Below are 27,668 nucleotides of genomic sequence, written 5' to 3'. Positions count from 1 at the left end.
CCCAACCAATCCGACTTTCTCAAGACGAAGTCTCAGTAGGCCAGGCTGATTTCAGTGAGTTTCAAAGGATGATATTCAAGCGCCTAGGTGATAGAGTGCTGAAGAAGCCTAGGGAGTACATATCCCCGTTCAAGATCCCTCGTAATCAACCTGAGATACCCCTGGCCAAGGCTGTTGCACTTAGGCGGAAGATCGCATCTAATCCTGAGCTGAAAAGGTTTTTTTTGTTTTTCCCAAGTTGCAATTGCTATTTACTTTTTATTTTGCAATTCTAACCAAGTAGCAATTATTTTTCTTGAACAGTTAGTTACTTATATAGCAGTAGCAATCGCACCTAATGCGTGGTTGCAATCACACCATAACAGAAGTTGCAGTCATTTTTATTTAAAAAGAATTTCACAGAGTTATATAGTACATGCAATTACAACACACTAGTTGCAATTATACTACACCAGTAGTTTGCAATCATATTTGTGTAACAAAATTTCCCAGAGTTATTCAGTACTTTGAAATCACACTAGACCAACAGTTGCAATCACAGCACACCAGCAGTTGCACATTCTACTGTTCTTCTCACTAATCCATATGTTTTTTTCTTTTTTTTGTTGATGCGGGAGAATTTTGTTGGAGTTTGGCCTTCTTGTTGGACTAACTGGCGAGGAAATTTTAACATCTTTTTCTAATGACACCCTTGGTGAGTCAGGAATCATAGACTTTTTCGTGCACTGCATGCGACATGATGATATTGTGCACAAGGTTGATTCTTGTGGATACAGAGTGTTTCTGACCACTGGTTTTTATGTAAGTTTCTTCTCCAAAACCATGTATTTTTTGTATACTGTCTTGCATTTATGTGTTTAAACTAATTTAATCATTTATCATTTCTCTTTTTTATTTATTCTCCAAACTGGAAAACACATACAGTTCAATGTATCAACGTGTGAAGTAGTACTCAACGCTGATAAATCTGAGACGGAAGAATTCATATATGTATGGAATAATCTGATGTCTGAGTGCGAAAACTATGATTTGTCAAGAGCAAAATTGGTTAGCAGACCTTTTCCCCAACCCACTTTTTTCATACCTACAATTTTTTACTTTCCATCATTTACAGTTGCAATCACCAGGACACATACTTTGCAACTGTCTATACTTTTTTCTTGCAACTTCTTTTTTCATATATGTTTTCCATTTTTAGTAATTAGTTTTCTACTCCTTCCTTGCACCAGGTTTTTGTCCCTATCAAAGATGGTGCTCACTATTTTGTATATTGCTTTAATTTTATCCATAAGCGTATTGATGTGCTGGACTCGAACGACTACTTCCTGAATTGTTCTAATCAGGAAGAATGGCACAAGGCTGTCTTTGCCAAAATCCCAATCATTGATGCAGCCTTCCAGAAAGTTTCCAACCTCAAGTTACCCAGAGTTAGCAAGTGGAGGCGGCCTTTTATTGATGTGCCAAAGCAAGCAGGTCAAAGCGATTGTCTTTTTTTTGTATGGAAGTACATGGAATATTATGATGGGGACAAAATGACCAAGGAAATCAATCCGGTTAGCCATGCTGTCAACTGATTTTCTATCTGTTTTGGTGCTTTTTTTGTGCGTTTTCTATGTGTGCATCATAATATAGTCACTGACCATTATGATGTTTTTATGCCATTGCAGTTCAAGGGCCCGATATACAGATGTGAGCTGTTGCATTACGAGATCTTCCACCCTTTGAACCAAGCTGAAATTCCTGGTTCGCTTGATAAGTTTAGAATTGGTGGTCGTCCGTTGCCAATTGAATGAGATAGTAGTCAGTCGAACAATTAGATTCATGCAAAAACAATCTGTTGTGTTATGCAGTAGTCAGAAACAATCAGTTGTGTTATGTTATCTCCAGAAACAATCCAATAATGTTGTTTAGGTTGCAACCAACGCACTGGTTCCATTTGCAACTGGTCTATTCATCTAGTTGTTATCGTACTCTAAACTGCAGTTTCCAATTTTGTTTGAAAAATCCCAGCCATTGCAGTTGCAACCAATGTATATGTTTGTGTTTTGTACCCACCGGCGAGGTGGAGCCCTTCCATATGAGGCAGTTGCAACCAGCGTATATGTTACAGTTGCAACTGAAATTGTAATCGTAGTTGCAACTGACCATGACCACTCATTTTTATTTCTATGTTTGGTAACCAGCATGATGGCAAACTTTGCAAACCTGTTTATGAGTAGTAGCAACTGTTATATGATAATAAAACAAGATATATTTTAATTATATGTCGAGACGTAAACAGATAACACAGATTCATGTATTATTCAGTGTATACATACAGTTGCAATCAGCGCAACTACGATGTTGCAATTGGTTGGTCATGTGTGTCCACTGTTTTCCGAACAGTCACACAGTCATTATTGAGTTTAACTTACACAAAGTTACAAAATAAGATAAAATTGAAATTTTACATTGGAGATTCAGTCAGATTCATAGTCATCCTTAATCACTTTTGTCCTGGTAATTAACATGCAAGTTGTCGCCCTCCTAATTCTTGCAATCACCGCGTATGCTACTGACTCCTGCACCGCCATAGTGCACCCAGATTGTTGTGTATCATCCCCCTCACTCTGTGCCTCATCTTGATTCCCATCTAGTCCTTTTTTTATTGTTGGCGACCTCTTTTTCTTGGAGTCCAACCTACAGTTTTCGCACTTCTCTTTTTGTCCTTGTTCTCGGCCGCTCTGCTTCTGTTTGGGTTCTGAGGGCATGTTGTGCTATAGTGCCCCCTAACATGGCAGGTTTGGCACTCTCTTATGCCCTGACCACCACTATATGTGCTGTATGGATTAGCAGGTTTCACACTATTTTTAGCACATTTAGCCCCACTGGCAGACTTCCTACCCTTCGTGCGCGACACTGGCGGTTCAGTCAATCTTAGATCAGTGAGGCAGTTTGCAGAATCTGGATTCAGGCCCAATTCCGGTGGTGGTGTAGGTCCAGTTGGCATCACAACAGGTTCTATATTGTTGTCAGAACTTTGTTGTGTTGGTGCAATGGGACCAATATTCCGCCGTCCTTCTGCATCTTGCTGCAACTCAGTATTTGTTGCTTCGTCCGGACCAATCGGACCAATCTCCGCTGTTCGTAGAAGCTCAATCCCAGGAGTTATCATGTCGATGTGCCTGATAGTTTCAGTGTATGCTCTATCAGATTTGCTTCCCGCTCTTCCCAGTCGCATTAACTTTGGCAGCAGCTTCGACAACCTTGACTGCTCTGTCTCATTTTGACCACCAACACTCACATCGTGCCGGTCCCACGGAACCACAAATCTTGCATTACGTGTATATCGCTTCAGAATGTACTTTTCAGGTATGTTTTGGACTTGGAGGTGGGTGAATGCCTTTATTATGTGCATGCAGAACAGACCTGCATTTTTTGTTGCAATTTGGATGTAAATATGCAGGAACATCAATGTTTAATTTTGTTAATGTAACGAGGTTGCAATTCATCTCACCTGTATGCTCCCACTGCATGCATTCGCATTTATACACGCCTGCTGCTTTGTCAGCCACCACCTTGAATGCGTGTTGTGCCCAGCAAAATGTCCCATCGCCTTTCTCATGTTTCACCAAGTAACCGCATTCCACTCCCGGATCAGGCTCTATCACAAAAGCTGTGCTGTTAATATATTCCCTCTTGTATTCATTGTACACAACCCTGGTGTACACCCTGCTGAGTTGCTCATCAAATCTTGATTTGCAGGCTCTGACAACTTCAGTCTGCATCAAGACCAGCAGTTGCAATCACATCAGACAGCAGTTGCAATTACACGAGACAGCAGTTGTAATCATTGTTTGTTTAACCAATTTTTGGGCATAGTTATATAGAAGTTGCAATCACACCAGACCATCAGTTGCAATTACACCAGACAACAGTTGTAATCATTGTTTGTTTAATAAAATTCCCCAGAGTTATTCAGTGCTTGCATCCACACCACACCAGCAGTTGCAATTACAACACAACAGTAGTTGCAATCATTTTGTTTACATTTTTTAACAGATATTTGGGTAGAATTATACAGTAGTTGCAATCACACCACACCAGCAGTTGGAATCATTTATGTTTAACAATTTTTTTACAATCAGACCAAAAAATTCAGGGGTGTGGGCAAATACCTGTGAGTAGTGTGACTTCCCAGCATCCATGTGGTCTGTGTGCTGAATCGAGTCAAGCACCCTCTTTGCAAATATATGCAGACTTGTCACATTGTTAACATAACCATCTTTCAAAACCCTGTTTTGACTCTCAGATCTCTGGGTGGAAGTCATTCGCCCACAGTACATGCCTTTGAAATATGTTGCTATCCATCTCTTCCTTTTCTGCCACAATGCAACAATTGCAGGGTGTTCTCTTATGCCACATTCATCCACCAGCTTATTCCACTCCACCTCAAATTGTGTGGGCCCCAGAGGATAGTTTATCAGGGACTGCAGTTTCTCCTTTAGATTATTATCATTGTGCAATTTGTACAGCTCCTCGAGTTCGTAATCCCATGTTCTGGTTATGTGCCATCGGCAATTTCGGTGTTGTGTCTTGTTAAACACAATCCTTATTGCTTCCTTCATCGCTGCATTTTCATCTGTTTGTCAAAAATAAAAATCAGCAAAAAAACCCCAATAGGTTTGCAATCAAACAGTTTAAAATATTGCAATCATCTTCAAAGATATAGTTGCAACAACACAGCAGTAATTATGTGACAAGCATTTTTTTGTAGCCAAAGCATACCTGTAAGAATCACAAAAGGTTGCTGACCACCCATGCAACTTTTAAAGGTCTCAAAAAGCCATCTGAATGTGTCTATTGTTTCATCCCGAAGAAGTGCTTGGCCAAAGGACACATTTTTCAAATTATTGCTGCAACCCACAAACATGGCCAACGACATATGCTTGTTGTTAGTCTTGTGTGTTGTGTCAAATGTGACTACATCCCCAAAATCCTTGTATTCTGCACGCTGACTTGCATGACACCAAAAAATGCTCCGAAGTACATTTGTTTTTGGTTCAAAATTCACATCCCAGTAAAAGTATTCATTGTGTTCTTTGCACTCCCTGAAAAATTGGAACAGTTTATCCATGTCACCATCCCTCTCCTCCCTTGCTTGCTCAGCTTTCCTGTACCATAAAAGAAAAAACAAATGAAGATGTTGTTGTCAATATATCGCACAAAGATATGATGTCAGTTTTTTTATGACCTACTTGTTATGGACATCTTTCTCTGTGAACGGCCAGTTTTGACGGCCTCCAAATAATTCTGACATTTCATTCATTGCTGCCTGTGTTGGCACACCACTCTTTGACATGATTGCAAACAGGTCATCCAACGCTGCCTCCCTCTGCTTATGAGAATGCATATATCTCACCATCCTTGGTGAGGGTTCAAGTTTGTGATTGTGTGCTTCCTGAACATGATGAAAATACCAAATATTGCGCTTCTTGTCCTCCTTCACCTTCACATAAGCAGGGCAACCAATTCTCATCGATGTCTTATTTGTCATAGGCTCCTCATTCTCTTGACCTGGCTTCAGAAACCCCTCACGGTTGCAAACCCAGTGTGTGGTTTCTTTACTAGTCCTTTTTGTCCTGACACTAAAACCAGCCAACTTTGCATAGTCAAGGTAAAAGAGGTAGGCTTCTTCTTTTGTATCAAATGTTTGCTGCACCCTGGGGACAAACACATCAAGTATGTTTGCATCCTGCAGGACAACACACAATCATGAGTTTTGCAATTAGAGGATACACCTAGTTGCAATCAACAAGCAACAAACATTGCAACTGGAGCACAAACACACCATGCAACTGTAATCAGTGAGTAAAAACAGAGACTCAAGTTTGCAATTAGAGTATACACCTAGTTGCAATCAACAAGCAACAAACGTTGCAACTGGAGCACAAACACACCATGCAACTGTAATCAATGAGTAAAAACAGAGACTCAAGTTTGCAATTAGAGTATACACCTAGTTGCAATCAACAAGCAACAAACGTTGCAACTGGAGCACAAACACACCATGCAACTGTAATCAATGAGTAAAAACAGAGACTCAAGTTTGCAACAAACGATGCAACAGAAAATCAACAAACCACGCACGGTGGAGCAACAATTTTTGATTGTTTTTTTTCTTACCGGATGGAACAGCTGGGCTGCATCCGGAGTGACCAGCGATCCATGTGGAATTGAAGGCGGTGGCGTCAGCAACATTTTGTGATGCAAGGGATCACCTGATCCGCCGCGTACACCCGCTCCCGTTGTCGCAATCGGAGACAGCAATATCGGATCAGCACCTCCAGCCACAACAATCGCCAAGGAATTAGGGGAGGAGCATCGATGCGATTCAAGGTGCGGCAGCGACGGTGGGGCCATGGATCTAGGGTTAGAGGATCGGAGGAAGGAGGAGACGGCGGCGGCGCGGTGACAGGGATGCGATCGGTGGCTGCGGGGTATAGGGTGGCGCGGGGTCAGGGAGGCGCGCGGCGGCGGCGGGGGGCAGGGAGGCGCGGGAACAGGACGGCCGAGGGCGCGATGAGGCTTGATCGGGGTGTATTTATATATTACGCCTGGGTGCATTCAATATAGAGAATGCACCCAGGTGCATTTTAGTGCTGTCGTGTGTATATATATATATATATATATATATATATATATATATATATATATATATATATATATATATATATATATATATATATATATGCCAAATCGTCCTTACGACATATGCTTCTACTAGGCTATTAGCTATCAAGTTCTATGCGTCAGCGGTCACTAGACATAGTAATGAGCTCTAGATTTTACACTACAAACTTTAAAAATCGAATCGTTTTAGGATCAGACTCTATTCCTATTCATATTTGAATTAAAATTATTTAAGGGCCCTAACTTTTTTGAAGGGGTATTTGGATCGTGATCCGTTACCACTCCTTGCGGTGACACTTCTCTCTCAGAGTGTGCACGTACAACGTGGCAATATTTGTGATGTGGTGTGATGTTTGGTCCACATATTTGTAATATGATGAGTAACTAATAACGTTAAATCATGTTTATTTAAGTCCAACCGTAATCGAATACCATATTAGAAATTAATTTCGGTATATTCAAACTTGCTACCGTTGGTACTCAATATGAATCATTATTGTTGTCATTTACGTTACATTTTGTAAACTAAACATCACCTTAGTTACGTACTATATCCCTAATGTACAAATGTGCATGTAAACCGCACATGACATGCATGTGACGATATATGAGCGAGCCTCCGTTGCTCCTACAACTTTTATGGATAGACTGAACGTTTACATGTTACTGTTACTGATAGAAGGCCGGCACCCACCACGTGAAAGTGAAACTCGAAAATTTATGCCGGCTAAAGTAATTTAAGGAGCCATCTTATGTTACTTTTACTTATATTGGTTGCACATAGCCAACATAAATTACTTAATCTACGTCGATTTATTTGGAAAGTGGCATGATTTACATAACTTATCTCGGCTCAACTAAACCGATATAAGATGCCTCTTAGGCTATGTCCAACAGATAGTGGATGTGCTTGCGCAGAAAGAGATACTGGGTGCATACGAGCGCGTCGTCTAGAGCACCTAGAGGGCGGGTGAATAGGTGATCCTGTAAAAACTTGAAACTTAAAGCCACAAACTTGATTAAGTGTTAGCACAATGAAATCAAGTGGCTAAAGAGAGCTCTTGTGAACCACAATTGACACAGTGAGAACAAGCACAAGAGACACAAGGATTTATCCCGTGGTTCGGCCAAGTACAATACTTGCCTAGTCCACGTTGTGACGTCCCAATGGACGAGAGTTGCACTCAACTCCTCTCAAGTGATCCAATGATCAACTTGAATACCACGGTGTTCTTCTTTCTTTACTCTTTCCCGTTTGCGAGGAATATCCACAACTTGGAGCCTCTCGCCCTTACAATGAGATGATCACAAAGAAGCACAGATGTAAGAGTGGGAAGAGCAACACACGCAAGCCTCAAAGCACGAGCACAAACACGCACACAAGTCACAACTTGAGCTCTAAAATCACACACAGAGTTTTCAACTCAAGAGGAGCTCAAATTGCTATCACAACGAATCAAATGCGCTAGAGAGATGTCTTGGTGCTAATAGATGATCAAAGAATGCTTGGTGTACTCCTTCATGCGCCTAGGGGTCCCTTTTATAACCCCAAGGCAGCTAGGAGCCGTTGAGAGCAATCCAGGAAGGCAAATCTTGCCTTCTGTCGACTGGTGCACCAGACAGTCCGGTGCACCACCGGACACTGTCCGGTGCAGATTTCTTTCCTATTCTGGCGCAGACGATCGTTGACGGTTTGGAGCCGTTGGCGCACCAGACACTGTCCGGTGCACACCAGACAGTCTGGTGCCCCCATCAGACCGTTGGCTCGGCCACGCGTCACGCGCGGATTGCGCGGCCGACCGTTGGCTCACCGGACAGTCCGGTGAATTATAGCCGTACGCCGCCGTCGAGTTCCCGAGAGCGGCCAGTTGACCAGCGCCAGCCTGGCGCACTGGACACTGTCCGGTGCACCCAGACTGAGCAGAGTCTTGGCTGCTCGAGCCAAGTCTTTTCCATTTGTCTTTTCTCTGATTCTAGCACTTAGACAAATATGTTAGTACACAAAAACCAATGTACTAAGTCTAGAATCATACCTTTGTATTGATTTGCACTTTGTCCACCATTTGGCATAGTTTAACACATAACCATTTGTGTTGGTCACTTAATCACCAAAATACTTAGAAATGGCCCAAGGGCACATTTCCCTTTCAATCTCCCCCTTTTTGGTGATTTATGCCAACACAACAAAAAGCAACATATAGAAGTGCAACATCAATGCAAATGAGAACAAGAATTTGTTTTGATTCAAATTTGGCATATTTGGATCATTCTTTGCCACCACTTGGTTTGTTTTTGCAAATCAAACTCAATTTCCTATCTCTAAGTCAAATTCACTTGTTGAGGCATAGAGAAAGGTATTCCAAGAGAAATTGATCAAAGATTCAAAAACTCCCCCTTTTTCCCATAATCAAACATTTCTCCCCACAAGAGACCAACTTTTGACAAAAAGAGACACTTAGAGTATTTTGACAAAACAAAAGTTCTAACTCTACTATTTTCAAAATTCTCAAGTGGTAGCTGATCCATTTCTTGCTTTGGCCCTAATTTCTCCCCCTTTGGCATCAAGCACCAAAACGGGATCATTTTTTACCCTTAAACCCCATTGCCTCACCAAAATCTTCAAATAAGAGTAAAAGGCAATAAGAGTATGGAGATGAACTTGGAGTAAGTTACCCTCTCATCGGAGTGCAGTGGAAGTCTTTCATGGTCCAATTTCACCTTTCCCTTTCAATATGTTTTTGAGACTAATTTAAGAAAACTCAAGCACATGGTTAGTCTCAAAGGATCAAGTTGTAGCACTTCTCCCCCTAAATATGTGCATCACTCACACATGGACTTTTGAGATCCGGGGATTGCGTTGTACAACTTGATCACCATAATTAAGCAACAAAATGCATAAAGGAACATGATCAAAGGCATAAAACACATGTATGCTATAAATCGATCCAAGTTCCGCGAATCTAAGACATTTAGCTCACTAAGCAGACTGCAAAAGGTCTTCTCATCTAAAGGCTTGGTAAAGATATCGGCTAGCTGGTTCTCGGTGCTAACATAAAACACTTCGATATCTCCCTTTTGCTGGTGGTCTCTCAAAAAGTGATGCCGGATGTCTATGTGCTTTGTGCGGCTGTGTTCAACAGGATTATCCGCCATGCGGATATCACTCTCATTATCACATAGGAGTGGGACTTTGCTCAGATTGTAGCCAAAGTCCCGGAGGGTTTGCATCATCCAAAGTAGTTGCGCGCAACACTGTCCTGCGGCAACATACTCGGCCTCAGCGGTGGATAAGGCAACGGAAGTTTGTTTCTTAGAACTCCAAGACACCAGGGACCTTCCTAAGAATTGGCACGTCCCTAATGTACTCTTCCTATCAACCTTACATCCAGCATAATCGAAGTCTGAATATCCAATTAAGTCAAAGGTAGACCCCTTTGGATACCAGATCCCGAAGCAAGGCGTAGCAACTAAATATCTAAGAATCCGCTTCACGGCCACTAAGCGACACTCCCTTGAATCGGATTGAAATCTAGCACACATGCATACACTAAGCATAATATCCGGTCTACTAGCACATAAGTAAAGCAAGGAACCTATCATAGACCGATATGCTTTTTGGTCAATGGACTTACCTCTTTTGTTGAGGTCGACGTGTCCGTCAGTTCCCATTGGAGTCTTTGCGGGCTTGGCGTCCTTCATCCCAAACCGCTTGATCAAGTCTTGCGTGTACTTCATTTGGGAGATGAAAGTGCCGTCCTTGAGTTGCTTCACTTGGAACCCAAGGAAGTAGTTCAACTCGCTCATCATCGACATTTCAAACTTTTGAGTCATCACCCTGCTAAACTCTTCACAAGACTTTTGGTTAGTAGAACCAAATATTATGTCATCGACATAAATTTGGCACACAAATAAATCGCCATCACACGTCTTAGTAAATAAAGTTGGATCGGCTTTCCCAACCTTGAAAGCATTAGCAATTAAAAAGTCTCTAAGGCATTCATACCATGCTCTTGGGGCTTGCTTAAGTCCATAGAGCGCCTTAGAGAGCTTACACACATGGTCGGGGTACCGTTCATCCTCAAAGCCAAGGGGTTGCTCTACGTACACCTCCTCCTTGATTGGCCCGTTGAGGAAAGCGCTCTTCACATCCATTTGGAACAAATTGAAGGAATGGTGAGCGGCATAGGCTAACAATATGCGAATTGACTCTAGCCTAGCCACAGGAGCAAAAGTCTCCTCAAAGTCCAAACCTGCGAATTGGGCATAACCTTTTGCCACAAGTCGTGCCTTGTTCCTTGTCACCACCCCGTGCTCGTCATGTTTGTTGCGGAGTACCCACTTGGTTCCCACAACGTTTTGCTTGGGACGTGGCACCAATGTCCAAACTTCATTTCTTTTGAAATTGTTGAGCTCCTCCTGCATGGCCAACACCCAGTCCGGATCTAGCAAGGCCTCTTCTACCCTAAAAGGCTCAATAGAAGAGACAAAAGAGTAATGCTCACAAAAATTAACTAATCTAGAGCGAGTAGTTACTCCCTTGCTAATATCACCCAATATCTGGTCGATGGGATGATTCCTTTGAATCGTCGCTCGAACTTGAGTTGGAGGGGCATGCTGTGCTTCTTCCTCCATAACATGATCATCTTGTGCTCCCCCTTGATCACACGCCTCTTCTCGATGAACCTGTTCATCGTCTTGAGTTGGGGGTTGCACCATTGTTGAAGAAGAAGGTTGATCTTGCTCCTTTTGTTCCTGTGGCCGCACATCTCCAATTGCCATGGTGCGTATTGCGGTCGTTGGAACGTCTTCTTCATCTACATCATCAAGATCAACAACTTCCTCTCTTGGAGAGCCATTAGTCTCATCAAATACAACGTCGCTAGAGACTTCAACCAAACCCGATGATTTGTTGAAGACCCTATACGCCTTTGTATTTGAGTCATAACCTAACAAAAACCCTTCTACAGCTTTGGGAGCAAACTTAGAATTTCTACCTTTCTTCACTAGAATATAACATTTGCTCCCAAAAACACGAAAGTATGACACATTGGGTTTGTTACCGGTTAGGAGTTCATACGACGTCTTCTTGAGGAGGCGGTGAAGGTAGACCCGGTTTATGGCATGGTAAGCCGTGTTCACGGCTTCCGACCAAAACCGCTCGGGGGTCTTGAACTCTCCAAGCATTATCCTTGCCATGTCAATGAGCGTCATGTTCTTCCTCTCTACCACACCATTTTGTTGTGGTGTGTAGGGAGCGGAGAACTCGTGCTTGATTCCTTCCTCCTCAAGGTACTCCTCCACTTGAAGGTTCTTGAACTCGGACCCGTTGTCGCTCCTTATCTTCTTCACCTTGAGCTCAAACTCATTTTGAGCTCTCCTTAGGAAGCGCTTGAGGGTCCCTTGGGTTTCTGTTTTATCCTGCAAAAAGAATACCCAAGTGAAGCGGGAAAAATCATCAACTATATCACGACCATACTTACTTCCTCCTATGCTTAGGTAGGCGACGGGTCCGAAGAGGTCCATATGAAGTAACTCCAGAGGTCTTGATGTGGTCATTACATTCTTGCTGTGATGAGCACTTCCCACCTGTTTACCTGCTTGACAAGCTGCACAAGGTCTATCTTTTTCGAAAGTCACATTTGTTAGTCCTAACACATGTTCTCCCTTTAGAAGTTTGTGAAGGTTCTTCATCCCCATATGTGCTAGACGGCGATGCCACGGCCAGCCCATGCTAGTCTTAGCCATTAAACATGCATCTAGACCGGCCTCCTCCTTTGCAAAATCAACTAAATAGAGTTTGCCATCTAGTACACCCTTAAAAGCTAATGAACCATCACTACTTCTAAAGACAGACACATCTACATTTGTAAATAAGCAATTATACCCCATATTACATAATTGACTAACAGACAACAAGTTATATCCGAGTGATTCTACTAAAAACACATTAGAAATGGAGTGCTCGGATGAAATTGCTATTCTTCCTAGTCCTTTAACCTTGCCTTGGTTCCCATCACCGAATATGATTGAATCTTGGGAGTCCTTGTTCTTGACGTAGGAGGTGAACATCTTCTTCTCCCCCGTCATGTGGTTTGTGCATCCGCTGTCAATAATCCAGCTTGAGCCCCCGGATGCATAAACCTGCAAGGCAAATTTAGGCTTGGGTCTTAGGTACCCAACTCTTGTTGGTCCTACAAGGTTAGTGACAATAGCCTTAGGGACCCAAATGCAAGTTTTTATCTCCCTTGCATTTTGCCCCTAATTTTCTAGCAATTACTTTCTTATCCTTTCTACAAATTGCAAAGGAAGCATTGCAAGCATGATAAATTGTAGAAGGTTCATTACTTGCTTTCCTAGGTACATGAACAACATTTCTCCTAGGCATATGATGAATAGCATTTTTCCTAGGCATATCATGCATAATAAAAGAACTAGAAGCAGGCATAGCATATAAATCATAAGAATAATTCCTATAAGCATTTCTAGAGAATTTTCTATCACTATAAATGAAAGCATGATTCTTTTGAACATTATTAGCCATAGGGGCCTTCCCTTTCTCCTTGGCGGAGATGGGAGCCTTATGACTTGTTAAGTTCTTGGCTTCTCTCTTAAAGCCAAGCCCATCCTTAATTGAGGGGTGTCTACCAACAGTGTAGGCATCCCTTGCAAATTTTAGTTTATCAAATTCATTTTTGCTAGTCTTAAGTTGGGCATTAAGACTAGCCACTTCACCATTTAGTTTTGCAATAGAAGTAAGGTGCTCAACACATGCATCAACATTAAAGTCCTTACACCTATTGCAAATCACTACATGTTCTACACAAGAACTAGATCTATTTGCTACTTCTAGCTTAGCATTTAAATCATCATTAACACTTTTTAAACTAGAAATAGTCTCATGGCAAGTAGATAATTCACAAGAAAGCATTTCATTCCTTTTAACTTCTAAAGCAAGAGATTTTTGGACATCTATAAATTTGTCATGCTCTTCATACAAAAGATCCTCTTGCTTTTCTAACAATCTATTCTTGTCATTCAACGCATCAATTAATTTATTGATTTTATCAATTTTAGTTCTATCTAAACCTTTGAATAAACTTGCATAGTCTATTTCATCATCGCTAGATTCATCATCACTTGAAGAAGCATATGTAATAGTATTCCTAGTGCATACCTTCTTTTCCTTTGCCATGAGGCAGGTGTGATGCTCGTTGAGGAAGAGGGATGATTTGTTGAAGGCCGAGGCAGCAAGTCCTTCGTCGTCGGATGAAGAGCAATCCGAGTCCCACTCTTTGCCAAGGTGTGCCTCGCCCTTCGCTTTCTTGTAAGTCTTCTTCTTTTCCATCTTCTTTTCTTGATCCTGGTCACTATCATTATCAGGACAGTTAGCAATAAAGTGACCAACCTTACCACACTTGAAGCAGGAGCGCTTCCCCCTTCGTCTTGCTCTTGTTGGGATGCTCCTTGCGACCTTTGAGCGCCATCTTGAAGCGCTTGATGATGAGGGTCATTTCATCTTCATTCAGCCCGGCCGCCTCAACTTGCGCCACCTTGCTAGGTAGCGCCTCCCTGCTACTTGTTGCTTTTAGAGCAATGGTTTGAGGCTCGTGGATTGGGCCATTTAACGCCTCATCAACATATCTCGCCTCCTTGATCATCATTCGCCCGCTTACGAACTTTCCAAGTATCTCCTCGGGTGTCATCTTGTTGTACCTAGGATTTTCACGAATAGAGTTTACAAGATGCGGATCAAGGATGGTGAAGGACCTTAGCATAAGTCTGACGACGTCGTGGTCCGTCCATCTCGTGCTTCCATAGCTCCTTATTTTGTTGACCAGGGTCTTGAGCCTGTTGTAAGTTGGAGTTGGCTCCTCCCCCCTGATCATCGCGAACCTTCCTAGTTCGCCTTCCACCAACTCTATCTTGGTGAGCATGGTGATGTCGTTCCCCTCATGCGAGATCTTGAGGGTGTCCCAAATCTGCTTGGCGTTATCCAAGCCGCTCACCTTATGATAGTCCTCCCTGCACAATGATGCTAACAACACAGTAGTAGCTTGTGCATTTTTGTGAATTTGTTCATTGATAAATATGGGACTATCCGTACTATCAAATTGCATTCCATTTTCTACTATCTCCCATATACTTGGATGGAGAGAGAACAAGTGACTACGCATTTTGTGACTCCAAAATCCGTAGTCCTCTCCATAAAAGTGAGGAGGTTTACCAAGTGGAATGGAAAGCAAATGAGCATTGGAACTTTGCGGAATACGAGAATAATCAAAAGAAAAGTTCGAGTTAACCGTTTTCTTTTTCTCCTCGTATTCGTCGTCCTTTTGGGAAGAGGAAGACTCGTCGCTGTCGTAGTAGACTATCTTCTTGATCCGCCTCTTCTTCTTCCCGTCCTTCTTCTTTTGACTCGAGCCGGAGTCAGTGGCTTTGTCGTCCCTCGGCTCGTTGAAGATGGACTCCTTCTCCTTATCGTTGACCACCATCCCCTTTCCCTTAGGATCCATCTCTTCGGGCGATTAGTCCCTTTCGTGAAGAGAACGGTTCTGATACCAATTGAGAGCACCTAGAGGAGGGGGTGAATAGGTGATCCTGTAAAAACTTGAAACTTAAAGCCACAAACTTGATTAAGTGTTAGCACAATGAAATCAAGTGGCTAAGGAGAGCTCTTGTGAACCACAATTGACACAGTGAGAACAAGCACAAGAGACATAAAGATTTATCCCGTGGTTCGGCCAAGTATAATACTTACCTAGTCCACGTTGTGGCGTCCCAATGGACGAGAGTTGCACTCAACTCCTCTCAAGTGATCCAATGATCAACTTGAATACCACGGTGTTCTTCTTTCTTTACTCTTTCCCGTTTGCGAGGAATCTCCACAACTTGGAGCCTCTCGCCCTTACAATGAGATGATCACAAAGAAGCACAGATGTAAGAGTGGGAAGAGCAACACACGCAAGCCTCAAAGCACGAGCACAAACACGCACACAAGTCACAACTTGAGCTCTAAAATCACACACAGAGTTTTCAACTCAAGAGGAGCTCAAATTGCTATCACAACGAATCAAATGCACTAGAGAGATGTCTTGGTGCTAAGAGATGATCAAAGAATGTTTGGTGTACTCCTTCATGCGCCTAGGGGTCCCTTTTATAGCCCCAAGGCACTAGGAGTCGTTGAGAGCAATCCAGGAAGGCAAATCTTGCCTTCTGTCGACTGGTGCACCGGACAGTCCGGTGCACCACCGGACACTGTCCGGTGCAGATTTCTTTCCTATTCTGGCGCAGCCGATCGTTGACGATTTGGAGCCGTTGGCGCACCGGACACTGTCCGGTGCACACCGGACAGTCCGGTGCCCCCATCAGACCGTTGGCTTGGCCACGCGTCACGCGCTGATTGCGCGGCCGACCTTTGGCTCGGCCGACCGTTGGCTCACCGGACAGTCCGGTGAATTATAGTCGTACGCCGCCGTCGAGTTCCCGAGAGCGGCCAGTTGACCAGCGCCAGCCTGGCGCACCGGACAGTCCGGTGCACCCAGACTGAGCAGAGTCTTGGCTGCTCGAGTCAAGTCTTTTCCATTTGTCTTTTCTCTGATTCTAGCACTTAGACAAATATGTTAGTACACAAAAACCAATGTACTAAGTCTAGAATTATACCTTTGTATTGATTTGCACTTTGTCCACCATTTGGCATAGTTTAACACATAACCATTTGTGTTGGTCACTTAATCACCAAAATACTTAGAAATGGCCCAAGGGCACATTTCCCTTTCAGTCGTATATAACTAGTTGTCAAGGAAATATTTTTAGTGAGAGTTAAAACAGAACAACTTTTCATGTATGTGTATACTTGATATGCATGTTAACATGTTGAAAACATCTAGGCTCTTAGTAGTTTCAATGATTAAAGGCTACACAACATTATTGTGACTAATGCAGCTTTTCCAAAGGCAATTGAAGTTATGTTAGTATGTTACAATAATAGTGATCGACTGGACAATCAATGGTTCTCATTCCCTAAGTATGGATTTTGTTTGGTTTTTAAAGGGTGCACGACAAGGTTAATAAGAGACTAATTCTAAGTACCGTTTGAAGTTGAGTGACACTTAGAGTAGTTTAGCACTTCATTTTTTGACAGTACTATAAAAAGAAGTATGAACTAGTAGCTTGACCTAGGTAAGTGTAATGAGTTCATTATGGTGCACAATAGTGTATTTAGCTCTAGACCTAGGTAAGTCTAATGAGTTCAGTATGATGCACAATAGTGTCTTTAGCTCTAGATAGCTCAAATGTGGCTTAAAAAGTATTAATCAATCCATATTCCTGTTTTTACAAAGTTGAAAAGGTTTGAAGGGTTTAGAGATTTGACACATGTAGATATTCAATGAGAGCTTGATCGACGAACCCTATAAACAACATATTGTTGGACCATTACAGATGTGTCCAACAGTCTATGTAAATAGATCAAAGAGTTTCAAAGTATGTTGAACTAGTTTGTCAATGACCATTGGACCATACGATGTAACTGTAGCAGATATGGTTCTCCCTACAAGGTCATTACCAGTGGCGTCATTAGACCAATGAGTAATGGTTCAACCACCTCTATTAAGTGAGCATAGAGGTTTTTTTCGAGCGTCAGACTACGGGGGGCGTCAAACCATGTACTCGGTGTAGTTACTCAAACAACTAGTTCTGAATTCTGACATAGGAAGTACACAATTACAATTGTGTCTCTATATACACTAGCATATAGGTCGTGCTAATGCTATGATCTTAGGGAGAGGAGGAGAGTGTCGCGGGGGGAGGGTTGAGAGATGAGGAATAATTCAAAATAATATTATATATTAGATTTGAGTGGGTAACGGAGATGAAGTTATTCAGTGCTCTGAACCGTTTATTTTGATGATGCATTAAGTTTGAGTGTAATTCGTTTGGTGAATTAGTGAAGATTATGGGTGTGAGAGTAATTTGATTCGGTGAATTTTGCAACGTTTAAATTGCTAGATTATATGGTGGTATGGATAATACCGTGAAATTTATTAGACGGAGCGAAAAAGAAAACAAGAGTAAATCTTTTTTTTAAAGAAAAACGGACCGTAAACCCTAACAACTAGGGAAGTTTGCTACTTCAGAATGAAAATTGTTCTCCATTCAGAAGCACTAGTTCTCCCTTGTTATTTGCATCGTGGTACAGTCGGCAGCAACGATGGGGACAGCTGAGTACCACATGCGTGCATAGCGATCACTGAGAATAGTTGAGAAGAAACAAGCGATGCAGGAGCCAATGATTTGTGCTCAAAGTACAAATGACAAGAAAAAAGAATGGACATTTCTGAAACCACAACAGCAAGATCTAGGACTACTACTGTCCTTTCTTTTCCTGAGACAGGAAAACAAATCTAATGCCACACTAGTGATCTCTTGATGATTATTGGCATGGACCCCGCGATCCCAAACATGAGATTTAGTGGGTGTTTGGTTTTAGAGACTAATTTTTAGTCCCTCCAATTTATTCCACTTTAGTCACTATATTGTCAAATATGGAAACTAAAATAGAGTTATAGTTTCCATATTTTGCAATTTATAGGCTAAAGTGGAATAAAATAGAGGGACTAAAAATTAGTCCCTAGTAACCAAACACTCCCTTAGATGCTGTGTTGATCGTACGTGCCTACAACAGCAAGATCTACTTTTCTGAAACAGTACATGAAATTTATCCGAAATTATAAAATTTTAAGTCATGCGCAAATAAACGACCTTAAATAATAAAACAAACCACACAAAATAAATGATAATTAACTCACGGTTTTTTGAATAAGACTAGTGATTAAAATTTTGGAAAAAAATAGCCAACCATATCATATCATATATTTGTGAATAATAGAGGGAGTAGGCAGCTCTATATACCATTGCATCGTCACTGATCACTGTTTGCTGGCTGTGGTTAGATGGATAGACTGATCTCGACAGGAACGAACCGGGAGGAAAAACTCAGGTTGGTTCAGTGCACTTCCACTTCCATATCGCTTAATTCGCTTTGCTTATGATTTCAAGACATTGATGAGACCTGTAGGTCGACAGCGGCGGTAAGATTGGGACGTCTCCTGTCGCGTCTTGCCGTGCCCCGGATCGGAGGTACGAGTGATTTGAGAGGGAAATAAAAGAAATATATACCCTGACTCCCCGAGAGGATTATATATTGAGATCTCTTATATATTTCGCCTGGAGACTTTTCTTCTAGAGCGAGCGAGCCAGCGAGCTAGACTAGGCTAGGGTTAATAGGTAGGGTTACGCTAGACCTAGCTAACGGCTGACTATTGATGAGTACCCATGTCCTCTCTCGATGGTGATTAGGATAACGAATCTAATGAATGATGACTAATCAATCGCCTAGTTAGCTGCTTATTAGTTTAGTTTCGTCCGTACGGGCTCATTAGCTCGCCGCACATATATGAGCATATTACCATTGTTGTTGTCATATATTTATATATATAGTTGCGCATAGTCTGTGCTAGCACTGATGTTTTGTCGCCTCTGCCTCTGCCTTGTCCGGTTTTGTTTTCATCGCAGCTGTGTGGCAACGGCTGGCAGATCGATCTGGTCAGCACTTAATTGGGAGCTCAATTATTATTGTCGTCTTATTACTGGCCATCTGTACCACCAGCTCGTTCTTGCCGCGCGCGCGCGCGGAGGCTCGAGACCTCCTCAGCTCCTCCTGATCGACGACTCCGTCTTGTAATCTTCCTCGAACTGGAAAATGGTTGTTTAAACTAGCAGCGGAAAGCCACACTGACTGATGCTGAACAGTGCGTACGATGGGCACCTTGTTTTGCAGACAATACATATATGACTCCCTGCCGCCGCTGGGTTCGTTCAGAATTTCATATTTGAAACAAGTTCATATTGTAAAACTGTAGAAGTACGGATGCGCTTAGCTGGTCTGTGTGTGTTGTGTGTTGGTCTACTCCCTCAGTACCAAAATAGATGTGTCTACTTGATGTATATATTTTATATATGTGTCTACATTTATAATTATCTAGTTGAATATAGATATAAAAATCAAGAACTAAAACGAATATAGTACTATTTTAGAACGGAGAGAATATTAAACAAGAAACATTTTTTCACGGTGACACACACACATATATAAACCGATTCTAAGGTTACTAATAAATAAAATACAGATTTAAACTAGAATTTATTCTAGCTTTTTTTGATAAATGAAGCGATTTTATTAATATCCAATGCAATACATCAAGAGGATACAAAGTCTTGGCATAACTTCTAGCCCATGTTAAACAAATAACACACAACCATGTTACGAAAGAGAGAGAGAAACACAATCTAGTGGTCTTCAATGCGGAGGCTAGACGCCACCCATGTGCTTGGGAAAAAACTCCTTAGCCACCCGCACCAAAAGTTGTCATCCCTCCACAACCCATTCCTGTAGGTCCGCTCGCTGGAGGATAGCCCATTTCAAGAGCAGGTGTGCCATAGTATGGATAACGTGAATAGACGAAAATGCATTCTTTTTTTCAAGACCAAGTCATTTCTGTATAGCCAAAGTGACCAACATAAGGTGGTCGCCCCTAGCAGAAAAAGATCTTCCAAATTAATGTCAAAACCATGTAGCCAGTCCCCACACATTTTTGTTTTCCTGAAGCTAAATAAAAAATGGTCCATACAGACCGAGCCATGCGGCACTCAAAAACAAGTGATTAATTGTTTCATTTTTATGGCAGAAACAACAAGATAAGTCTCCGTTCCAGTTGCGTTTTGTCAAATTATCCTTCGTGAGCACCCACCCCACGACGTAGGTACCAAAGAAAAATCTTTATTTTCAACGGTGCTTTTAATTTCCACAAGTTCTTATTTAGATTCATGTTGTATCAGAATATTAGAGCATCATAAAGAGATTTTACAGAAAAATGTCATTTGAGGTTAACTTCCAATAAAAATCATCCTGCTCGTGAGTTAAAACAATGTTCTCTAAGCGGGTGCACAATTCAGTCCAAGCTACTAGATTTGGACCAACTAGACTTCTTCGCCACAAGAGATTAGGAAGTGACACATTAAGAGCTTCTGCAATTGTTATAGATTTTGATCTAGCAATGTTATACAAGCAAGGGTACTGGCCCTTTAAGGTTGAACCACCTAACCAGATGTCCTCCCAGAAACGCACTTGGGATCCATGTTTCACAACAAAAACACCAAAACGAAAGAACTCTCGTTTTACCTTCATTAGACAAGACCAAAAGTGTCAATCGCCAGTTTTTCACTCCACTTGAGACAAAGGTTTTGAACCGAGATATTTGTTACGCAAGATTTGTTGCCATAGCCCATCAAAAGCGAGAAGCTTAAACAACCATTTGCTAAGTAAGGCGATGTTCTTTAATTTGAAGTCTTGAATCCCAAGACCACCTTGGTCTTTGGGCAAACAAATGATATTCCATTTGGCCAACATGTATTTCTTCTTGTGCTCATCCCCTTGTCAGTAAAATCTCGATCGAAAAAAGTCCAACTTCCTAAGGACCCCTTTGGGTATGAAGAAGAAGGACATCATGTACATAGGAAGGCTACTAAGCACCAAATTGATTAAAACAAGACGTCCTCCAATTGAGAGGTGTTTTCCCTTCCACCCACTATGTCTTTTTTCAAAACACTCTTCGGTCCTTTTCCTATCATTGTTTCATAATTTCCTATGATGAATAGGGATGCCAAGGAAGAAATTCATTAGAAAATTACTAGCTTTGCATCCAAAAAGCTCAGTGTAGAACTCTAGATGCTCATGGGCTTCACCAAAACAGAATACCTCACTTGGAAATTGATCTTAAGCCCCGATGCTTGCTCAAATGCAAATAAAAGAAGCTTTAAGTTACGAGCTTTATGCCTTTATCCAAGTCATGATCCATAAAAAGTATTGTGTCATCTGCCTATTGAAGGATCGATAGCCCCTCATCTACTAGGTGAGGGACTATTCCTTCAACTTGACCATCCAATTTGGCTCTACATGTAAGGATCTTTAGCATGTATGCTATAATATTAAACAAGAGGGGAAACAAAGGATCTCCTTGACGTAGGCATTTTCGAGTTTGAAAATAGTGCCTGACATCATCGTTTAAATTTACAGCAACGCTCCCCCTGATATGAAGGACTTAACCCAAGCAATCCACTTGGGCGAGAAGCCTTTCATACGAAGAGTCTAGAAAAGAAATGGCCATTTTACATTGTTATAAGCCTTCTCAAAATCTAGCTTCAGAATTACCCTGTTTTGATTTTTTTTTTTTTGGTGAAGCTCATTGATAGTTCCGCGGAGAATTATGGGAGGAATAGGAGAGGACATCCACCGGTGTTGAACAAGGAGAGAGCTAGAGAGGAGAGAATCTGCCGGAACAGGGTGGGAAAATAGCCGCCGAAATAGTACCACCAACAGGAGCAACCTTATTTAGCTAAAACCCTAAGACATTACGCTAATGGGCCTTATTATCAGGCTGGTAGTACCAGTCGTGCAACCCACAACTAAAACACCCCACATCTTAAACAGTCGTGCAGCCCAGGGAAACTAAACGTCTCCACTCAAACTGGACGACTAATCAGAGGATCGGACAATTAGTCGAACTGATCGGATCGGACTCTGGTTGCGCAGAACCGACTAGCCAGACTAGTCGAACGACTTAACGTTATTGTGGGGGCACACACAGATAGATATTTATATATAGGAACTAGCAGTATATAGAGAATATAAATTATCATAGAGGAAGGTACAAACAAAAGCATTGACGTACAAAATGTAGAGGATAAAGAGATGGTCTAGAGGGGGAAAAGATTACGTCATTTCAAAGAAAGACGACAGAGAGAGCTAGCTAGCTAGTATTCGGCTATGGTCATGTGGTAAATGATTGGTGCCTGCCTGCCTGCCTCCTCCATTCATAAATGAGCGCGTCCTGAATCTTCGCCGCTTGATCGACGGCACGTCAACACTGCACCTAATCTCGGCGCTCATTATTGGCTAGCAGTAGCAAGAAATGTTCTAACGAGGGAGGCAGCAGCTTGATCTATATGATCTAACGAGAGTATTGTAGTGATAGAGCAGGTGACCGACCAGGTGGCGGAAACAGAACCGAGCGTGAAAATCCAAATATGTCGAGGCGCAAGAGTACATGGGAGAAAGCTGAAGCAAGCCCAACAAGTCAAAAGCCCATGGGATATGATGATTAAGACCTTGACGGGAATCAGATATGATGATTAAGGATTTGCTTAGTTGTAAGTAGATTTAAAAAGAATAAATCATATTCTATTTAATTTTAACTAGAAAAGAATTTAATCTCCTCTAGTTTACTTCCTTTTGTCTAGAAATACACCTGGAATTATTCCAACTGACCAAAACTTATAAATGAGACAAGCAATCTGTTCCAAACAGCGATTCCATAAGAACAGAACGAGCCCTAAAACTTTACTCGGTTGCATAAAGATCTAAATTTTTTTAAGATAATTAATTTTTTTTCTATTTAATTTTAACTAGCACAAGCTTTAATCTCGGAGATGCAGCCGCGGTAGAAAGCGTGCACGCTGCCGGCAGCACCACGCGCGGCCGCGGGATCAAACAGACGCTGCACTCGGTCTCGTCGTCACCACCCGTCGCACCACCGTCGTCGCCGACCTCCTTGCACATACACACCGTCACGAGCACCTGGGCCGCGTCGTAGCGCACGTGCCGCTTCACCTCCAGCAAGATATCAACGGCGGCGTGGCGGGCCCGCAGCCACGGGCGTGCGAGGAAGGACGCCATGTCCTCGGGCAGGATGGACTCCCACTAAGCGTCGGATCGGATATGCATGGATGGTAGCAGCTCGATCTATCTAAAGAAGAAAACGAACCTAGCAAGCTGAGAGCTTCAAGGTCCGTCAGAGAAACACAATGAAACCTATGTTCATTGCTCTCAACCGGTTAACGCAGCTAGTGAGCAGAGCAGAGCAGAGCAGGCATATGCAAATGGATGAAGCAATTCATGAGTCTCGTCTCTTACGCACTAGCCATTGAGTGACAAATAATTTGTCGAGTGTTTTCTTTCAAGCACTCTTTACAGAGTATCAAAAAAAATCATCGGTAAATAAATACTCAGCAAAAAGTTTCTTTGCCAAATGTTTTTTAACACTTGATAAAAAAGCTATTTGTCGAATGTTTTTTTTTCACACTAGCAAAAAGCTTCTTTGCCAAGTGTTTTTCTCAACACTAGGCAAAGACAATTTAAAAATTACATTTTAAAGCAGTAAATAAATTCAAATGAAAAAATGTAACTAGAAATTTGTATAACTCATCAAGATGTACAATTTATATTTTGATCATTTCTTCATATGACAAAATAAAAATAAATTTGTTTATAAAACCTATCTCCCTCGTAGTTTATGAAACTACAAGAGAGATGTACGAGATTTATAAATAATGTTATAACCATAATGTGAGATAAATAAATGACCAAACAACCAATAAGTCCAGATCTCGATACTATACAATATATATATATATATATATAGATCTCGATACTATACAATATATATATATATATATATATATATATATATATATATATATATATATATATATATATATATATATATATATATATATATATATATATATATATATATATATATATATATAACCCAAAGGATAAAGATTAATGTTCTTGGATCCAGTGGCCTGCACTTTCAATCACATGGCGTCGTCGTCAAAATTGGCCAAATAAAACTGATCCAGCGCGGGATCGTCGTCGTCGAAATTGGCTAAATACTGCTGCAGCGCGTCGTCGTCGAAATTGGCAAAATAATGCGCATCCATGTCGCCGTCGAAATACTGCTGCAGCTCGGGATCCAGATATTTGGCCACGTCGTCTCGGCACAGCGGGCACGTCGACTTCCGGCCGAACCACTCGGAGATGCAGTGGCGGTGGAAGGCGTGCGCGCAGGCCGACAGCTCCACGGCCTCGCTCTCGCGCAGCGCGACCAAGCAGATGCTGCACTCAGCCTCGGCGTCACCTCCCACCGCACCGCTGCCGCCGTCGATGTCGCTGGACTCCTTACACGTCGTCATGAGTATCTGGGCGGCGTCGTGGCACACGTGCATCTCCACCGCCAGCAATATCTCGGCGGCGGCGTGGCGGGCCCGCAGAACCGGGTCCACAAGCAAGGACACCTTTTCCTGGGGCAAGATGGACTCCCACTCGCGGTCCGTGAGGCCCAGACGCTGCAGCGGCAGGGTCGACTTCAGCAAGCCGCGGAGCACGTCGCGGACGCCATCCTCATCGTCCGGAAGCGCAAGGCAGCTTGTGTCGGCGTCCCTGCGGCGGTACATGAACACCCGGTTGGGCCGCCCATTGCCTATGTTGACGATCAGAGTCACGTAGCACCTAAGGTGCAACGCGAACCCGCGCTCGCCGCTCGTCGTCGTCTGCCGCGGAAAGAACTCTATGCCTGTCGCGTACGCCTGGATGCTGCGTTCTGCTGTCAGGGACGAGCCGATCCCGGTCGTTCCTAGCGCCTCCATTCGTCTACCACCAGGCAGCAGCGAGCTACTTGCAACAAGGAAGTTCCGAGTTGATCGTACGTTGAAGGAGAGTTGCGGTAGCTTCCGTCGATAGCCTCCCATTTATATAGGGGGGGCTGGTGCATGTCCGCGCGCGACAACCGTTATCTAGTTTCAGACTATTAGTTTCAGTTTGTTTGTTGCAGATAATTCAGTTAGGAATTTGAGATTATCTACTAGTTTGTTTAGATTTTGCATTGCTGGGACAGCAAATGAATCTGATCGGGTCCGAGTCCGATCGAGAATTAACAGTCCTGCCATGTGCCAGCTGTGGGATCGGCTCCCACTCCCGGGGCGGCTTGCCGTTGACGAACTTGGCGCTCACGTCCACGGACTGCAGCACACCCTCGTCGTCGATCATGTAGAAGCCCGTGATTGCCCCGAGCTCCGCCGACGAGTCGAACACCGACGGCTGCTCGAACGTGAAGATGGCCACGCCGTTCGTGCTGTCCCGGGACTTGGTCAGCCGCACGTCCGGGATCGTCTGCTCGTCCATGCCCTGGATGAACTGGATCGCCTGCCGGGCCGCCGCCACCTGCGTCGCCCGCCGCGGCCGCCCAGGCACTGCACCGACACGACACGCCGTGGAACGACGACTGCAGCCGCCGGCTAGCGCCACCTGAATGAACCAACATGATATTTGATTCGGTGATGTTCTTGAAGACTAGGAATTGCTGATGTTCTTATGCAAGATGTCAAAAGGAAACTGAACGTTTCGGTGACTTCACTTATGAAAAAAAACTGAACGCCCTCTAGCTATTCTGCAAAATCTCCAAGGACTGAAGATGAGTTTTAGAATAATGGACTCCAGTCTCCAAATAGCAGTTCAGTGAAGCAGATGCACAAATACCCATTTCCACCTGAACTTGAAACAATTGGCCATATACTAACAGCCGAGTGCTAAAATGTGATGCAGTAATAGCCATGACTTGCTTACTGCTGGTCCTACTGATGACACTGAAGAACAAGATATTTGATTCAGTCCAATCCATGCCCAGCAAGCACCGGCTCAACGGTATCGACGAGGTGGGCAACGACGCGCGTGGGCTGACTGTTAGCAACTCCTTGAACTTGAGAGAGAGAGAGAGAGAGGTAGTAGTTGATAGTTTGGTGGAGGGGAGGAAAGGGGAACGAAGGAGATGACAATAACTGAGTTTAGTATTCTATTCTTTATAGGTTTTCCGATACAATTCCAGTATATAACGCGCCCTTTTCTGGGCTCAACAAATCACTAGCTCGACAATACAGCCCAACAAGGCAACAACCATCTACACGATCCACTGCAGCCCACTAACCTTTGAGTTCACCTTCTTGGCGCGCTCCGGCCGACGCCTTGCCCCAACAATCGCTTAATCAGACACGCCAGCTCCTGAAGATTGCTCTTCGCGTGTTCCTTTCTCATCTGATGACTGCTTCTTGCTGACATTGCCGACAAGTCCTCCTTCATTGCTTGGTCTTCTTCAGTCCTTGTGTGACAGGGGCTGACATTCCCCACCTCTTGAAATACAGCTTGTCCTCAAGCTGTTCTTCGCATGGCCACCAGGATCGCAAAGAAAGGCTGAGAAATTGCCTTGGTTCACTATCAATAGTACTGACCTGACACACACTTGTGCCAAACGCATAAGAACCGATGATGTGTTAGCTCTACTGCCTTAAATGTACACTGGGTCAGCTCCATGAATTCTCCCATGAATCACTGCCATGTCAGTTTGTTCCATAATAAACTCCATTCTCTCAATTCCCAAATATTCAAGCAGCTCCAGGGCAGTACCAATGATGGTCTCGTCATGCCTTGCCAACGCACCAACAAGAGAATCCAAGGCTGATTTTGGGATCTGAATCTTTTTTCCTTCGCTGCAAGGTATAATGAGTGTGTTGTCTTCTTGTCTATCCCATCAGAATTTGCAACTTTCACCAGCAGAGATTGTCAGTGTCTGCCTCCCAACCACTGAGGCCACGAGCGATCACTGAGGAAAGTATGTGAGGATCCCGAGTCAATACGAACCATTAACTCGAGTTTCTGAATTTGATCTTGTAGCCGAAGTGTAGCAGCGCCATCAGACCCAGACCATGCAGCTACATATACTGCCAGCAATAGTTTCAGTAGTTTCAGGTATGTGTTCTTGAGCACCTTCCGTTGACAACAATTTCCACACTTCCTCAATTGCATGTAATTGGATTGTAATGGCACATTGATGTCCATATGACCATTTTTCCACGCAGCAATCGCAAAGTACACGTTCTCGACGGTAACTGCTCAATGATGCTACCCGATCAGTTAGGGACAACTGACGAACATTTTCAGTGTTGGGCTTGTCCAGAGAAGCAGTACGATCTTCCTTGCTAAATTCCATGGAAGTGCCCCCTTGTGGCCAAGCCATCCAGATGGAAATAGGCTCTCCTCGGCGGCG

At 43.0% G+C, this 27,668-nt stretch overlaps 1 protein-coding gene across 1 annotated transcript; it reads right to left on the bottom strand.

Annotated features, from left to right (window-relative positions):
- Positions 1-1,972: 1,972 nt before the first annotated feature.
- Positions 1,973-23,464, bottom strand: LOC103652301 (protein FAR1-RELATED SEQUENCE 4). The gene is made up of 8 exons (XM_008677915.2): positions 23,201-23,464; positions 5,238-5,734; positions 5,054-5,153; positions 4,768-4,789; positions 4,158-4,621; positions 3,497-3,761; positions 2,695-3,408; positions 1,973-2,070 (listed from the first exon to the last, which is right to left on the bottom strand). The coding sequence occupies exons 1-8, from the start codon at positions 23,462-23,464 to the stop codon at positions 1,973-1,975; spliced, it is 2,424 nt and encodes an 807-aa protein (XP_008676137.2).
- Positions 23,465-27,668: the final 4,204 nt, after the last annotated feature.

Source organism: Zea mays, chromosome 3 (genome assembly GCF_902167145.1).
Source record: "Zea mays cultivar B73 chromosome 3, Zm-B73-REFERENCE-NAM-5.0, whole genome shotgun sequence".
Taxonomy (NCBI): domain Eukaryota; kingdom Viridiplantae; phylum Streptophyta; class Magnoliopsida; order Poales; family Poaceae; genus Zea; species Zea mays.
Note: the sequence above shows the minus strand (reverse complement) of the source record. Positions and strands in the feature narration are given on the sequence as shown.